General features: G+C 43.6%; 1 protein-coding gene across 13 annotated transcripts in view; it reads right to left on the bottom strand.

Annotated features, from left to right (window-relative positions):
* CLIP1 (CAP-Gly domain containing linker protein 1) overlaps nt 1–17,267 on the bottom strand; it is an 804,228-nt gene that overhangs the window by 506,836 nt on the left and 280,125 nt on the right. For all 13 annotated transcript variants that reach the window (XM_086942960.1, XM_086942953.1, XM_086942958.1 and 10 more), the window contains 2 exons: nt 12,165–12,362; nt 4,094–4,197 (listed from right to left, as the gene is read on the bottom strand). In XM_086942960.1, the coding sequence (XP_086799086.1) occupies nt 4,094–4,197; nt 12,165–12,362 (302 nt within the window). The remainder of the gene's footprint in view (nt 1–4,093; nt 4,198–12,164; nt 12,363–17,267) is intronic.

The raw sequence follows: 17,267 nt of genomic DNA, 5'->3' as shown, positions 1-17,267 counted from the left end.
TGGCGATAGATCAGCCACTAGAATTTGCATAAATTGATAACCGGCCTTTGTCCCCAATCCAATTTGTCTACCAGAAAAAGGTTGCTTATGAAGTCCTGCGAAGAGATAACTCCTTTTCCGATCAGTGAGGTCACCTCTGCATCCACCAGGGCTACGTTGTCCTGTGAGAACGGCAGAGGCCTGGGCCTTGTACCCTGATAAGGACACCGGCACAAAACTCTATGTGGAAGCCTCAATCTGTTTGTAATACCGATGAATAGTTTGTAAAGGAGTGCCAATTGTGTGAAAAGGTTGCTAGGCAGCCCCTACCTTCAACACTTAAAATGGTTGAACACTCACTGGTATTAGAGGCAGCGTTGTATCCCTTATATCCTCTGCCTCTGGAACCCCGTCCGCGGGTCTTTTGGAAACTTCAGAAGCGAGTCTGATTCTGGTACTGCCCGCGTATGGAGCCTTCCCTCTTACTAACAAACTTCCCCAATTCCTTGATAAAAAGCTCACCAAACAGGCCGCCTTGCACCACTGCCCCAGCCTGTGAATCCGCCAGGTCTCCTAGCGGCCAACACTTGCTGCGCACATTAAGAAAGAGTCTGGGGAAAATAAGTTTTCCAGAGGCTTTGGCATCCTCTGCCATATCCAGGACCCTGGTGAGCAGGCCAAGAGCATCCAGGACATTACCCTGGCATGCCCACTAGGATCTGTCAATGCCCATTTGGGATCCTTTATAAACTTATTTAAGAAGGTAGCCATTGTAGGACCATGTGCTGGGGTCAACACTACCTTGCTCTCCAAGGAGCGGCGTGGGCATTCAGCCTTAAGACAATTTGGGGCGTCCTTAACCAGCGGGGTTCTGCCACATATGCACAACTTTAGGGGAAAGAGACTCCTCCACTGACCGCGGGTGTATGAGCTCCTCAGGGGACAGTATATCAGATCAGTCATCCTGCAGCCCAGGGTCTGCGGCCGGAAGGGTAAAGTAGGGGCGCCATGGTCGCAAAGGGCCAGGCTCTTCGTCTGTGTCCCTGTGGGCATCGTCATCTGGGGCGGTGGTGTATTGGCTGATTCCCCAACAGACTTCCCAGATCCGGAGGCTGGTGGGGCCTGATTCAAGAACGCCTCCCCTGAGGCCCTCGAATGGGTCGTGATCCACCCCCTTCCCCCGGGGATGTTTGACTGGGGTGGGCTCCCCTACATTTAGCTGGAGTGGAGGGAGTGAGTGGACTTTGAAAACTGGGAACCTGAGTGTAGCCCCATTTAGTACACTCCTTAGCAATCTGCTTTATGGGAACCACTGCCTACTCAACAGCGCAGTATATGGAGGCATCCACCACAGCGTAGAACTTGTCATCCCATGGGAAGGCATCTAGGGGATCTTCCCCATAAAATTCACCTCCTTCTCCCTCCATTACAACGTGGGCTCATACCATAGAGGGATACTGAAAGCGGGTTCTCCACTATAATCACAGGTGCCAGCTATCTGGATATAGGTTAGTCAACCCTTACTCAGCGCAGAGCGAGCCGACCAGCAGCAATTTGTAAAAGCTGTACAGAGTGGCAGGTGCTGGAATTAGAAGGCTAAGTGCTAGGCTTTGCCGATTTGGGGTTGGAGTCCAGCAATTCAATAAAAAGCGGAGGCTCCCATTAAGGGGGAGGTCGCAGCCCTGGGGACACCACCCACATGGCTTCAATCATTATGAATATTAATGTTAGGGTGTTGTTACAGGGTGTTAAAGTCCCTGGGTGCATGTCTTCCACTAGGCTTCAGCGCATGCAAACAGTGATACAGCCCCCAGTGGGGCATAATTCAACACAGCAGAGGCTGAGACAGACTGCACGATTTTGGGATTCCAGTAAGAAGAATTCCAAAATCATGCTGAAAACGAGAGAGAAATGGTGCTCCAACAGCGCCCCCTAGGAGTGGGAGGACATCACTGCACGCTGATCCTCTAGGTTGCGTAGGAGCGCAGAGCCTTTCCGCGACAATAAACATGAGCACAGCACAGTAAAGCACAATTACTTAGGAGCAAACAGACCATACAAAATGCCAAGAATAGGAGAAAGGAACTTATTTGGGCTGCGCGCAGCATTGTGGGACTGTTGGATGTCTTTTGTTTCTACTATTCCAAGTGTTTCCTGGAAATGTAGTTTATTTCTCAAGTTAAAATGGCTGCTCTCATTAAAAGTGGAGAAAGATAAAGCATAATCCTTGCCTCCGGTCCTGACATAGAAGTCTAATAATCTTCAACTGAATTCAGATGAAACGGAAATCTTTTTCTTTGGATCAAACTGCCTACCTGACCCAAGTCGATGGTGGCCAGAGGAACTTGGTCCTTTCTTCATGCCTGCTTCCATTGCGAGAAGCTTGAAAATAAAAAGTACCTCCAATCTCTTCTTTCTACCTCAATCTAATACATTCCCTCGCTCAAAAGAATGCTGCATTTAGTCCCAAAAGACATGTGGAACACTATCAGTCACGCTATTGTAACATCTAGATAGGATTATGCTAACAGTTTGTATTTGGGCCTTCCGGCCTATATGATTCAGCAGCTACAGACTGATTTGAAACATTCCTTTTCAGCAATCAATCTCTACTCATTTGAAACTTATGCACTGGCTGTCATTTGTTAAACGTATTAAACTCAAGGCTCTTTCTTTTGTTTTTAGAGCTCTAGCCCTGAAAGGCCCTATTTACTTTAAAAAAGCATCAATATATCATCAATTCAGATCTCTCAGATCCAATAAACCCAGGTTTCTACAACTCACAAAAGTCCATAAAGCCAGAAAAGGTGGCAGATCTTTTTTCCCCACTTCAAAGCTTTGGAATTTCCTCCCCACTAGTATATGCATGGCCCCCTCCAGGTTCATTTTTAAAAAGAGGCTAAAAACGTTTCTTTTTAATTAATCTAGGTCTAGTGCCCCCTTCTCAATGCCTACAGATTTTTCTCTCCTGATAATGCTGGGAAGCTTCTTCTGAAGCAGCTGTGCGCTGTACACATGATCTATTATTATCATATAACTTCTAGGGAGGCACTCTACATATCAAGATCATATCAAGATATAGGCCATAACGTTATTCTACTTCAGTGATAAGGTATAGGGAGGTGACCTTTGACACTATTAAACAGTTTGGGTGCCTCAAAAGTTGAACATATTACAGATGTAGTCTTGTAACATCTCTTGCAGCAAGATACAAACACTGCCTAATTTAAAGTATCTGAGACTAGTAATCAATAGTTGGTCAAAGGATATGCAGGTAAAAAGGTATGATAAACTGTTGGGGGGGGGGGGCATAAAACTATTCAAGAAATAGTACAACCATCGTCTTACTCTTACAAAGAGGAGCAACACAATTAAGATTGCTATCCCGCTTATCTTTAACTTCTTCTCAGCTAATATCTGCTTTATCCTCTAATAAATGTTTTCTCAATTTTAGGGGATGGTCTTATTTCCTGTTGAAGGAGTTCGGGGAGAGAAAGGTGGAGGAAAAGCGGCATGCCACTGCCAGATTTATACCAGGGAACAAATCAGAATTAATGTAGCTATAATGGATAATGTAAAACAGAGATTTGCAGCCCTCTGATTTACAGCAGGCAATCGCATGTACCTTCGGTCCATCAAGCTACAGGAACCCACAAATTGCTCTTCATAGGTTGGGCTTTGTGTATTTCACTGTATGCAGTCTATCCTTGCTGGAAGAATCCACAAAGTTGCACTTAGACAGGGCATTTAATAATGGAACACACATTGTCTTCCCATGAGAAAGAGAGCTACGAGGCAAAGGCAAAAGGGAGATGAAGTACTGAGTCAAGGAAGCAGGCACAGGATATGCTAAGCAGAGCAGGGTTTCATTATTTCATGCTCTCGGAAAATACCCCGAACTGGTTTTAAATTATGTCAAAATGAGAATGAAGGCTGAGGTGATTGGAAACATACTGAGCACTACAGCAAAGAAAATAATAAAGTGAGAAAGGCTTACTATGGCAAGAATATTATAGCAAAACAAAGTTACCTGTGGACGTATAATTGCAAAGTGAAGCAGCATGCAATAAAATAGGTCCTGCCTTGCTAAAAGCAATATTGTAATCTTAGTTACCTTTTTTCCTCTTCTAGTTGGTTGAGCAGCTCCACCTTCTCTCTATCAGCAGCTTCCACCATTGATCGCAGCTGATCCATCTTTGCTTCCATTTCATTGACATACTAGTTGAGATGGAGAATAGATTTGTTTAGAAAGATTTAAAAAGTGACACTCCTGATTTAAAGTTTTATACAGCAAGCAAAAATGCATAGAAATGTTTCAGCATGCTTTCTACAAAATTATATTCTGCAGACGCTTACATTAGCAATGGTATAAAAAAGGCTTGACAAAGAACAAAGTACATAGCCAGTAATCATATCTCTCCCAAAGACAGAAAATATCTAGGGGCCCACACTTGTGAATTCACTAGCTTTCTATAAGAGAGACCATTAAATTCTTGAATAGTTAAAAAAAAAAAATAAGCGTTAATACATGTTTACACCCTTATTATCCTTGGCAAAGACCCACTGGAATCTGATATAGGTCATATACTGGCATTAAGATTCATATAAATCTAAACCAGCTAATCTTAATGCCAAGAGGGTGGCAGTGTTGGGTCAAAGAAATGACTGCCACCCTTGTCCAATTGTTTGGCATTCTAAGTTGATGCTGAAGAGCCGTTTTGGGCCATACGCAAAAAAAGAAAATGCTTGGCGCCTCCCAATCAGGTTTCTTACCCAACCACAGCACCAAGACTGCCCGGATCGCAGCAACAGACGAAATCAGATGCCTCCTCGACTAAGGGGAAAAAGCAGCACTCATCCTCCTAGAACTCTCGGCAGCCTTCTAAACTGTCTCCCACCACACCCTCATCACCGGACTCCACCACATCGGCACCAAGTCGATCGCCTCCTTCCGAACTGCTCAAACTCAGAGGATCCATCTACCTCCCTTTCTCCTCCGTACACAAAAACATCAACTGTGGCATACCCCAGGGTTCCTCCCTCAGCTCCCTCTTAAACAACTACATGATGCCACTAGAAGACATTGTCCGCACCCACAAACTCAACATCATCTCATACGCCGACGATCTGCAGCACAACCTCTCCTTCACAGAAGGCCCAAATCCACCAGAGCCAACTTCCGAAACACCATGTCTGACGTCGCCACTTGGATGAAGTCCAAATACCTAAAGATCAACTCGGACAAAACGGAAGTGCTCATGTTGGGGAATAAACCCTCTCCCTTGGATGACACTTGGTGGCCCACCAAACTCGGCCCCAGACCACACACACAACCTCAGAATCATCCTGGACACCCAACTGTCCAAGAAGCATCAGGTCAATGACGTATCCTCTTCCTGCTTCCATACCCTTCACTGACTTCGCAAGATCTTCAGATGGATTCCCACCTCCACCCAAAAAACAGTCACCCAAGCCCTTGTATCCAGCCGCCTTGAATACAGCAACACACTCTACTCCGAAGCCAAAAAACAGCTCCTCAATCACCTCTAGACTGTCCAGAACACCGCAGCAAGACTCATCCTCAACCTCCTCAGATAGACCAGCACCATCCACCACCTCAAAAGCCTGCACTGGCTTTCCGTCCAGAAAAGATGGCTCTTCACACTCCTGATACACCCCTCCAAAGCCCTCCACAACTCCGGACCCATCTACATCAACCACCACCTGACGCTCCCTCGCCTTGGCTCACATTCCCCGCATTAGTCGGAGCCGATGCCGAGGAGCACACTAACCTCTAGAAGAGAGGGCCTGGAGAGTTCACTGAAACTACAAGTTATCCAACGCTGTAGTCTTATTTGAATCTCGTATTGGAAAAGGCAGCTGCAGAGGAAGTTTCACAATGACATATGGATAAACTGCTACCTGTAGGGTTGAAACCAAGAGAGGTAGCTGGCAAGGCTGAGTGAGGTAGTGTGGCTCATTGGTTAGAGGCGGCAGACCCGAGAGCAGAGGACGGCCCGGGACCAGGGTTCGATTCCCGGCGCGGCAGGTTTCTGGACCAGGGTCAGCGGACTCGATAATTCTCTCGCCTCGGTGCCCACTCTGATCAGCGATCACACTCGGCAACTCTGGGCATTAGCTTGCCTCATCCTCACTAACGGCCCCACCAGACCGCCGGGGATGCCTGGTCTCACCCTGGAGATACCCATTAAGGGACCATCTCTCAGGGAAGCCAGGAAGGGTTTCGCAGCGGTCGAAACGCGGAGATACTCCCCCGGGAGTGATTCTAGCGCTATATAAACACGCAAATTAAATTAAATTAAATTAGTGCTTAAAGGCGACATAGCTTTTACAGGAGGTTCTGTTGTACTGGCTTCTTTTACAGATTCCATATCAACCACCTTAATTGAGCGTTCTGAAGAATCTGGGGGCAAGATTATTTTCCAAGCTGCGTCAAAGATAGTGGAACACTGACAAATGAGCCTTCAATGTTAATGTGTCCCTCAATATCAACCCACAATATTCAGACCCTCTGAACGCTGAAGCAAGGAAACAGTTCAATGTCAACCGATGTTCTGTAGAGCCTGTCTACTTTCTATGCCTTAACATTGACAAGGAACGGAAGTGCTGGTAATCTCGAGATGCTGCCTACTCACCTCCTGAATTGGCATACGCAATGTTCAGAAGTAGAAAGGGGAGAAACTGCCCTTCTCACCTCAGAGGTGAAAGTAGATGGCGCTGAAGAAATCTTTCCAGTTTTGCCTCTTTTAGCTCTGAGACAAACCCACTCTTTATCCCACAGAGGCCTGTATGACATCATTTTACAAATGTTACTGTCCTTGGTGGAATGCATGTCACGGAAATCAAGCACACATACATCATGGTTGCCTTTTTTACACATTTTACCCGCGCGGTCTGGGCACTTGTGGAAAAGTGCAGAATTGATAGCCCAAAGTCTGGAAGGTGAACAACTTTCAAAGAAAATGTACAGCAACACTGTTTGGTTTCTAGACAGAAAATGAAACAAAAAGGCAAAAAATACCTAAAGATACTGGATGGTAGAGAAAGAATCATCTAAATTTGGCGTTTCTAGCCAAAGACCACCTTGAAAAAAGGCAGAAAGTGTTCGGGATCATCGTCAAAGGGCGGAAAAAACTCTGTCTCTTCCCTGCTGGGAATGATGATGGGATAGTGCAGACTTCTGGAATAATTAAAACTGCAGTCACATTTCTACAGCTTAGTTTAGTTAAGCATAAGGGACTTTTTTTTACAATGTAATATGCAGAGGGTCTTTCTGCGAAATGTGTGTTTATGTTACAATTTAGCTGCTCAGATAAAAAAAAATGGTAAACTGAAATTCTTGCCTAATCGGGCATGTTTTACTGGAAACATGTTGTTACAATGTGTTTTGTGATCTCGCATGTGCAGAGATATACTTTTTATGTATATCAGACAGACAAAACAAAATGATTTGTACATCAGAGACTTGCACTGTCGAAACCATGTTGCGAAACATCTGTAGGTGATGATCTCCAAAACATAAAGATTTATAGTGGGTCGGAATCAGAGCTTTAGAGAACAACCAACCATTAGGTCTGTTAAATCTATCCACCAACAGTGCATTGATGTAAAGTCTCTAAGGTGAGACCCCATTTTATTAGGCCCTGACTCCACCTTGGCTAATGGAGGTCGATATCTTCTCACTCTCAAACAATGGCAGTCACCATATTTCCTGGTTTATGCAGAATCTGTCATGTCTGCCATTAGACGCAGATGTTGTCTGACCTTATCTTTCCAAGAACTGTGCAAGTGTCAAGTCTTTCGATTGATGACACAGACACCATACTTAACACAACATTCAGTTGGGTTAAATGTCTACTCTTCACCAGGTCAAGGTTAAATAATAACACATGCAGACATATAACCAAAATAATGTAGTCTGAATTAACTTCCTTTTACCCTATATGTTCATAAGCAAAAGTCTGGGATGCACACCTTGATGTACATAATCTATATCAGACCTTCCTAAACTTTTGTCAGACATTTAAATTTCTGATAAGATTCAGTATATAAGGACTGCCAGTTGACCATTTGTCAGGAGAGGTTCTTTGCCCAGATTATTACCTGAGATTCTAGCAGAGACGGTCTGAGCTACTGCCAGCATCCTTCGCAGATGCTACATCTTGCCTGTAGCTGATAAAGCCAAGTTCCAGAGGGTGACTGACTTCTACCGCAGCATGTGCTTGCCCTTTGAAGGGAACACTGTAAAATTCTGTGCGATTGTTTGAGGCGTACCAAGAAACATTATTGCTGTAGTTTCAAATACTTTTTACACAAAAGGAGCGAGAGAGTGAGATGTTTTACCCTGTAAATAACAGTTTGTGACTCTAACCACGGTGCCCCTGACCCCTTTATGGGATTGTTAGAAACCCAAAAGCAATGCCTTAACCTTAATTAAATATTGAATAGTGTTTTGTGGGACTGCAATAACCGGTCTTCCATATTCATTGCAGGTGCAATAAACCAAGTTCACAGATGGGTGGGTGGGAAGGAACACCTTAAGTTGTAACTCACACAACACCATAAGTGCCACACTGTTACATAATTCAGACCACAAAAACGGGTTGCAAGATGGAACCGACAGGCGTATCTCTTTCAAGTTTCATGAAAATCAGAGTCTTTTGTTGGGGTTGCAAGAGCTTTTTATCTGTACACATTAATATTGAGGCAACGTGATTGTGGCTAAATCAACTTATAATGTTTTGTGCAGTCTCGTCAAAAAACTTTCATCCATATGAAGAAAGTGATGTGAATATAATTGCAGTTACTAAAGTAGATTTTTGTAAAGTAAACACACACACACACACATTAAAAAATAGATTCTCACATTAAAACATTGATTATTAGTAACACAGTGGAGTGAGATAATGTAACCTACAATGTCTTACACATATAGATACACACACACACACACACACACAGCACTGCCTCCAACACCACAATATATGAGAGACAAAAAAAATCTCCATCCTGTATAAGAAGCTCGGCTTGAGTAGAAGTCTTTAAACCTTCTTGTTAATTTGTTAGATATGGAGGTCCCATTGAAGCCAATGCCAGACAGGAGCAGAAAACTGCACATTGAGGCATTGGTTTGAGGCAGTAACATTATACCCTTCTAGGGTCTAGATTATGTAAGGATTTTTCCACCAGAGAAACAGGACCTTCAAAGAAAGCAGAGAAAGATTGTTTTATTGACTTGAATTTAGGAAGGGACATTTGGGATATAATTGTAATATGATTCATATATGACCATTATTGTTAATGCATGCAACTCATTTACACACCTGGCAAATGCAAGAGACAAAATAAAAGCCGCCTTTCATTTAATTTCATTTCTATTGGTCTTACGATAATGTCCAAGGGATGCTTCATTCGTTTTCAAAGAACTGTATAGAATTCTTAAGCAAGGCCACCTTTAGAAATCGGAGAGAATGACCTAAGCAATCTTTGTGAATCCTTTAATAATACTTTCAAAACAATTATGATTTATAAGCTTGCCTCCAAAGTCCAGAAAACTGTTGCCAGGTCTAGTTTTAAAAAGGGTACTCTAGCCAAGATTTGGTCCTAGTGCTGAAAAAGTTGCCCAAGATAATGGGGACTTGATAATAAAGTGTACAGATTTAAGCCAACAGGCACTTTTTGCAGTTCTTGGTATAATACCTTCTTAGTCAGGGCATGCTGGATTTTTTTTTTAAAGATGATGTTATCTGAATATATAAATTCCAGGAGACATGCTGTCAACTGATTAATGGTGGAGTATTTACACCATCCCTCCTTGTGGTGTCTGTAATCAGCCAGATGTTAATGGGACGATATCTGTTTATTTTTGTATTATTAAGGCTAAATTGATGGATCTGAAAAGTAGACATAAGTGTTTACGCACTTTTTGGGTTCAGATAGGCCTCACACGAGAGTTGACTGCATGTGCAATCTTTTTCCAAAACAAACGTTCATTTCGTTTAACATTTTGGGCTAAATACAAGTACTGGAGTTATGGATGCAAAACCTACCATCCTTTTTGACACCTAAGTTATCTAGCTGGGATTCTCATAGAAATTCTTTGAAAGCTCAACCTAGGAGAGATGACAGTCTTTGATGTTAAAGATCACTAGCTACATTTGAGGAACAGTAAGAAAGGCACAGAAGTGACTGCTTGTTTACCAAGAATGAAGAAGAACCTACCAACACAACCACTGTCTGTGCATACGGGTCCTGCATCACAGGTGATATTTTAAAACGTTGGCCTGGCTAACCATCATACTAGTTAAACTGCTGATGGAACATTTGTTTTATACAATGTTTCGGAGTTCTTTCAATATCACCTGATCAAGGCAATAAGTTTGTCCTCGAGATGCACGTTACTATGCACTTCTGCGTACAACTGGTGACAGTGGTCGCAACAGGGGAGGATTGGCAGACCTTGGGTAGGATGTTTCACAATCTCATCAACATGAAGGATGCTAGGGGCTGCGCCCAGTGGCCGAGACTTGGTACTCTTGACTTTTCATACAAAGTATGAAGCATGTCTTCTGTGTGATTTGTGTACTCGTACTCTACATGCAAATCAGGTGGTTCTGGGGGCATCTGGTTCTGGGGGCATCTGCTATCCAAGATAGTCACAAAGTCAGGCATGCCTAGGGTGATGTTTCTACAAATAAGACACACAGAAGTTATGCAGGTTCGCTGCTGCATATTCTGCGAGGCACATGGCTTAACCTAAAGTGTCACTGCATCAGGTACTCTAGTGGAAGAACTAAGATGGAGGGGAAAAAAACAGTTTTAAAAAAGTACAAAAAAAGATTGAAAGCTCCAATTGATGTGGGGCGCAAGGCAGAATGTAAGGAAGTCACAGAGAGGAAGAGAGACAGCCACAGAAGGGGTTTCCAGTCCTACGACTAGCTGGCAGGCTATCCACATAATTGAGAATGAGAAAGACAGGACGCAGAACTAGAACCTCATTATAGGAAATAAGTGACATTCCAATTATCACACGCATTGGCTAGCTGAAGAAGCTGAGGTTATGGCACTGGGCATTTTGTTCAAGTTCACAATTTAGCCACTAAACAGCATATCCTTAAATATTAATACTTGACTCCACAAATTATGATAACTAGCTGGAGGTGTCATGACTTATAGCAACGCATATGAAGAAATGAACCTCAATTATCGGATCCACAATCATGAAACCCTCAAAGCTAATATTTCAGAGAGCATGCAGATCTGTTATTCAAAGAAACACAGCAGAAAGGTGCATTATGGGTAAGGTGCCTCATTCCAGGTATGACAAACTGCAAGGGCAGAGATGACAGGATGTAGGAGGGGGTGATGAGGTGTGGTCTAGTTTAAATGACCTTCACAATCGGTTAGTTTGAGGTACAATTGGGAGCTGGTTATCCTCACAACCCCCGTCGTGAGGCTTCACTGTTCAGCAAAGCTCACCAGTAAATATCACAGTATTTTCCACACCTTTAATCGTACAAGTTAGCTATGCTTCATGTTGATGCAAGGTGAACAAGCAGTGAGAGGCAAAGTCAATAGGTCTGTCTTTACTGTGCTAAAGGACACTGCATGTGTGCATCGTTCTGTCTGCAAGGGTTACAACATTAAAGCCATATATGTTGACTTTGCCAAAGCACATTTTGCATTAAGCAGCCAGATTGTGCTCTTTTATGCATTTGTATGCCCCTATGAAAGTCTGTGTATGCCAATACGTTTATGTACACGTGGGTGTGACTCGCACTGCACTGCCAATGCGGGTGTAACAAAAAAAACATAGCACGCCTTCGTCAAAAAAGAATGAATATTGGCAGGGAAATGGTGTTAAAGATTATTTTGGAATAAGCGGATATGGGAATGATTTCTGGGCTGATCTCTCTAAAATCCGCAGTGCCATGAAGACCCAATCAGAATTCTAGTTGCACTGACGAAGACAAAGTACTTGAAGTTTTCCCACTGCCTTCCCCTTGCAGTGGGGCCTATTGGAAGCATGTGGGGCCGGTCCCCTCCCGTCTCTGGGGGGCACAGTGGAAGCGCATCCGCCTCTCGGCGAGCCACAGCGCAGAGATGCCAAGCCTCAGAAGATGCCACGCTGCAGCGGCGCCACTGGTGGACACGGAAGCCCTTACCTGATCATGTCCGTCCCGTATCACCGCCAGCTCCTGCTCCACTTCTCCAACGTGGCTGGTTGCCTTGGCAACTTCCGCTTTCTCCAGGTCCCTCTCAGCCATCAGTTGTTCGATGTGCTGCTGCTTCTCCTTCAGAGCCTCCTGCAAGGCCGTGGTGCCAGAAATCTTGCGTGCATAGCGGGAGGAAGTTTCAGTGAGCTGCAGAACAAACGGAAGACAAAAATCATTGGCTGTGCCCTGAGACTGACCCGCGTGGGCAGTATGCCGCACGGCCATGCGTTCAGATCGGCTGCGCGGGCCCACAGGAATGACACACAGCGCGGCTACCTTTAGGAAAGCATCACACGCGCCGCGCATACGCGCCCGGGAACCAAAATACCTGCGCATACATGATGGTGTCCCGGTTACCAAGGCAACGAGGAAATGTGCAAGGGCGAAAGCCCAAAATAAACAGAAGTGCGCGAATTACAGCATGTTGATCACACATCAAAAGCACTGGCACGTTCAGCGGAAGAGCGTTGTTTTGATGAGGGAAGGCTGGTTCTTGGCAGATACCTCCACGGAGTGAACAACTCTTTTGGGGACGATGGTCAGGTACCCACAGTTCAGTACCAAGCTTCTCGGAAGGACTAACAATTCCAAAGGGAAATCATTGAGGCCCGTTGTCGCATGGATGCATGTTGAGGCGCATCTTCAAATAAACTATCCACTGCAGCACAAACGTCCTTTGTACTGTTGGCCAGAGATAATATATTCTTGAAATCTACTACAAATTTTGAAAACTGATAGAGCAAGTCCTACTGTGAGTAAGGACGTATCTAAGTACGGTGACCATCTCACCCCAGGTCCTTACGGACACGGTCTCCAATCCCGACCTTTCCTCCTAGAAAACAGCATCATTAGATCGATGGAAGCCAAACAAGGCTGACATCACCAAGAACTCATTAGGATATCAGGAAACTGTGCCCTAATGACCTGGGGGGAGATGGCCACCCTACATTCAACTGAGTAGATCTGACTGAAGTAAAACTGCTCTCTACACTTGTGGTCATACTGTTCACACAGAGGGGCACACTGTTGCCACTTGTGTAAACGTAACCTCTTGCTGCCTCTCTTCCACCGAGCTGGCACTGTTGTTAACAAGCATCACTCAACTCAACAGAACTATCTGTGTAAACTCTACTGCTGGTTATCAGTCCTTCAGTGACGTAGCACTGTTAGTAGGTAACACTCAACGAAACGAAACTATATGTGCAATCTTCGCTGCTTGATACATGTCTTTGACTGGCGCTGCACTGTTAACAGGTATCATTCAACTCCGCAGTACTCTGTGCAATATTGACTTCTGTTATCAGTCCTTTACTGAGGTAGCACTGTCGTTAGCAGGTATCCCTCAACTCAACAGAACTATATGTGTAAACTCGAGTGCTTGTCATCAGCATTTCACTGACGTCGCACTGTTAGTAGGTAACACTCCACTCAACGGACTATTTGTGCAATCTTCACTGCTTGATACATGTCTTTGACTGGCGCTGCACTGTTAACAGGTATCATTCAACTCCGCAGTACTCTGTGCAATATTGACTTCTGTTATCAGTCCTTTACTGAGGTAGCACTGTCGTTAGCAGGTATCCCTCAACTCAACAGAACCATCGGTGTAAACTCTACTGCTTGTTATAGGTCCTTCAGTAACGCAGCACTGTTAGTAGGTAACACTCCACTCAACGGACTATATGTACAATCTTCACTGCTTGATACAGGTCTTTGACTGGAGCTGCACTGTTAACAGGTATCATTCAACTCTGCAGTACTCTGTGCAATATTGACTTCTGTTATCAGTCCTTTAAATGTAGCACGGTCGTTAGCAGGTATCACTCAACTCAACAGAACCGCTTGTGTAACCTTGATTGCTTGTTTTCAGACATTCACTGTTGTAGCACTGTTGTTATTAGTTATTACTCAAACGAACTATTGGTGTAACCTTGATTGCTTGTAATCAGTCCTTCACTGTAATTTCTAGATAGTACTCAACAGAACTATTAGTATAACCTTGACGTGTTATCAGTCCTTCACTGATGTAGCACTGTTAAGAGCTAACACTCAACTCAACAGACTATATGTATAACCTTCACTGCTTGAGATCAGTCTTTCACTGATGTAGAACTGTCAATAACAGGCAGAACTATCTGTGTAATCTTAACTGCTTGTTATCAGCCTTTCACTGAGGTAACACTCACCAGACTATATGTATAACCTTCACTGCTTGAGATCAGTCTTTCACTGATGTAGAACTGTCAATAACAGGCAGAACTATCTGTGTAATCTTAACTGTTGTTATCAGCCTTTCACTGAGGTAACACTCACCAGACTATATGTATAACCTTCACTGCTTGTTATCAGCCTTTCACTGATGTAGCACTGTTAGTAGGTATCACTCAACTCAACAGACTATATGTGCAATCTTCACTGCATGATACAGGTCTTTTACTGGCGCGGCACTGTTAACAGGTATCATTCAACTCCGCAGTACTCCTGTGCAATATTGACTTCTGTTATCAGTCCTTTAAATGTAGCACGGTCGTTAGCAGGTATTACTCAACACAACAGAACTGCATGTATAACCTTGATTGCTTGTTTTCAGACATTCACTGTTGTAGCACTGTTGTTGGTAGTTATTACTCAAACAAACTATTGTGTAACTTTGATTGCTTGTAATCAGTCCTTCACTGACGTAGCACTGTTGTCAGATATTTTTCTCAACAGAACTATATGTATAACCTTCACTGCTTGAGATCAGTCTTTCACTGATGTAGAACTGTCAACAACAGGCAGAACTATCTGTGTAATCTTAACTGCTTGTTATCAGCCTTTCACTGAGGTAACACTCACCAGACTATATGTATAACCTTCACTGCTTGAGATCAGTCTTTCACTGATGTAGAACTGTCAACAACAGGCAGAACTATCTGTGTAATCTTAACTGCTTGTTATCAGCCTTTCACTGAGGTAACACTCACCAGACTATATGTATAACCTTCACTGCTTGAGATCAGTCTTTCACTGATGTAGAACTGTCAACAACAGGCAGAACTATCTGTGTAATCTTAACTGCTTGTTATCAGCCTTTCACTGATGTAGCACTGTTAGTAGGTATCACTCAACTCAACAGACTATATGTACAATCTTCACTGCATGATACAGGTCTTTTACTGGCGCGGCACTGTTAACAGGTATCATTCAACTCCGCAGTACTCCTGTGCAATATTGACTTCTGTTATCAGTCCTTTAAATGTAGCACGGTCGTTAGCAGGTATCACTCAACTCAACAGAACCGCTTGTGTAACCTTGATTGCTTGTTTTCAGACATTCACTGTTGTAGCACTGTTGTTGGTAGGTATTATTTAAACAAACTATTGGTGTAACCTCGATTGCTTGCTATCACTCCTTCGCTGACGTAGGACTGTTAGCAGATATCACTCAACTTAGCGGAGCTATCTGTGTAACCTTGATTGCTTGTAAGCTGTCTTTCACTTAGGTGCCACTATTTGTGTAACACTGACTGCCTGATGTCACAATAACCGGTATCATTCAACTCCACAGAACTACTGTGTAATGACTGCTTGTTTTCAGTCTTTCGCTGACGTAGCGCTGCTGTCTGCAGGTATCACTCAAATAAAGAGAGCTATTTTCGTACACTTGCCTGCTTGATATAAGCCTTTCACTGCAGTGGCAGGGTTAATAACAGCCATCATTCAACTCTGGAGGACTTCTGTACTATATGTATTTTACTGGCGTAGCACTGTTAACAACAGGGATTATTCATCTGGAGAGGGCTTGAAAAAAGCCTAAATGTATAAGAAACAAAACAGCAAGTCCTCCGTACCGCACAATAAAATGTGAGAGGGGAAGGGTATCACTCAATTCAACAGAGCTATCTGTGTATCCTTGACTGCAGGTTGTCAGCTTTTCACTGGAGAGGCAGCTTTAATACCAGCTATCACTCAACTCTGCAGAACGACTGTGTAATCCAGACTGTTACAAGTATTTCACTGAGGTAGCACTGTTGTTAGTAGGTTGTCACTCAACTCAAGAGAACTATATGTGAAACCTTGATCGCTTGTTATCAGTTTTTCACTGATGTAGCAGCACCATTATTGGAAAATAAAACTCAGTTCAAGAGAACTATCTGTGGCACCCAGACTGCTTGCCATCAGTCGTTCATTGAGGTAAAATTGTTAATAACCGAAATCACGCGACTCAGACAAACTATTGGGTAACCCTCAGTGCTTGTTATCAGCATTTAACAGACATCGCACTGTTTATGACATGTTTCATACAACGCAACAAAGCTATTTGTGTTACCCCGACTGACTGTTAGCACGTGGTCAGTGACGCAGGACAGTACATAACAAGTATTGCATAACACAACAGAAATACGTGGGCACCCTTCATTCTTTCTTAACACACTTGCAATGGCGTATTATTGTAATTAACAGGTGTATTACCCATCTGATGAGAACTATTTGGGTAGTCTTAACTACTTGCCATCAGTCTTGCAGTGATATGGCACTCTATATAACAGATATGTTCACGAACTTAATGGAATTTCGTGGTAACATAAACCGCTTGATGCTAGGTTTGCAGCCTGTGCCTTCATGTCGATCATTTATCAGCTGTCATCTGTGTGTTACCATTTACTTTTCGCCTTTTAATGAAACAAGTCTTGGAATTTATGTGAAGGATAATACGATGAGGACAATTGCTTGATGATCTTGTCTAACAGAGCAAATAAGTTACTTATGCCTGGACCAGAGGCGAGGATTACGCTGTATTTTCTTCACTTTTATTTACAGCAGTCAATGCAAGACATATATAAACAGGACTTCCGTTCCCATTAACCACTGAAAAAAAGTGAAACAAAACAGTTCATCCAACCCACAGCCAGGAACCCTCTTGATAGTCCCTAGTCGCCATTGCTGCCTCCTCTTTCTTCATTGCTCCAACAGCCTGAGCTAAGTGCCTTCGGCTTCAGGGCTTCTTTCTTTCATGAACGCATTGGCTTTCTCCTTCCTTCTTACACCTGCGCCTGCTGAGCGTGAGTGA

Source organism: Lissotriton vulgaris, chromosome 11 (genome assembly GCF_964263255.1).
Source record: "Lissotriton vulgaris chromosome 11, aLisVul1.2, whole genome shotgun sequence".
NCBI lineage: Eukaryota > Metazoa > Chordata > Amphibia > Caudata > Salamandridae > Lissotriton > Lissotriton vulgaris.
The sequence above is the reverse complement of the archived record's forward strand: the minus strand, read 5'-3'. Positions and strand labels throughout refer to the sequence as shown.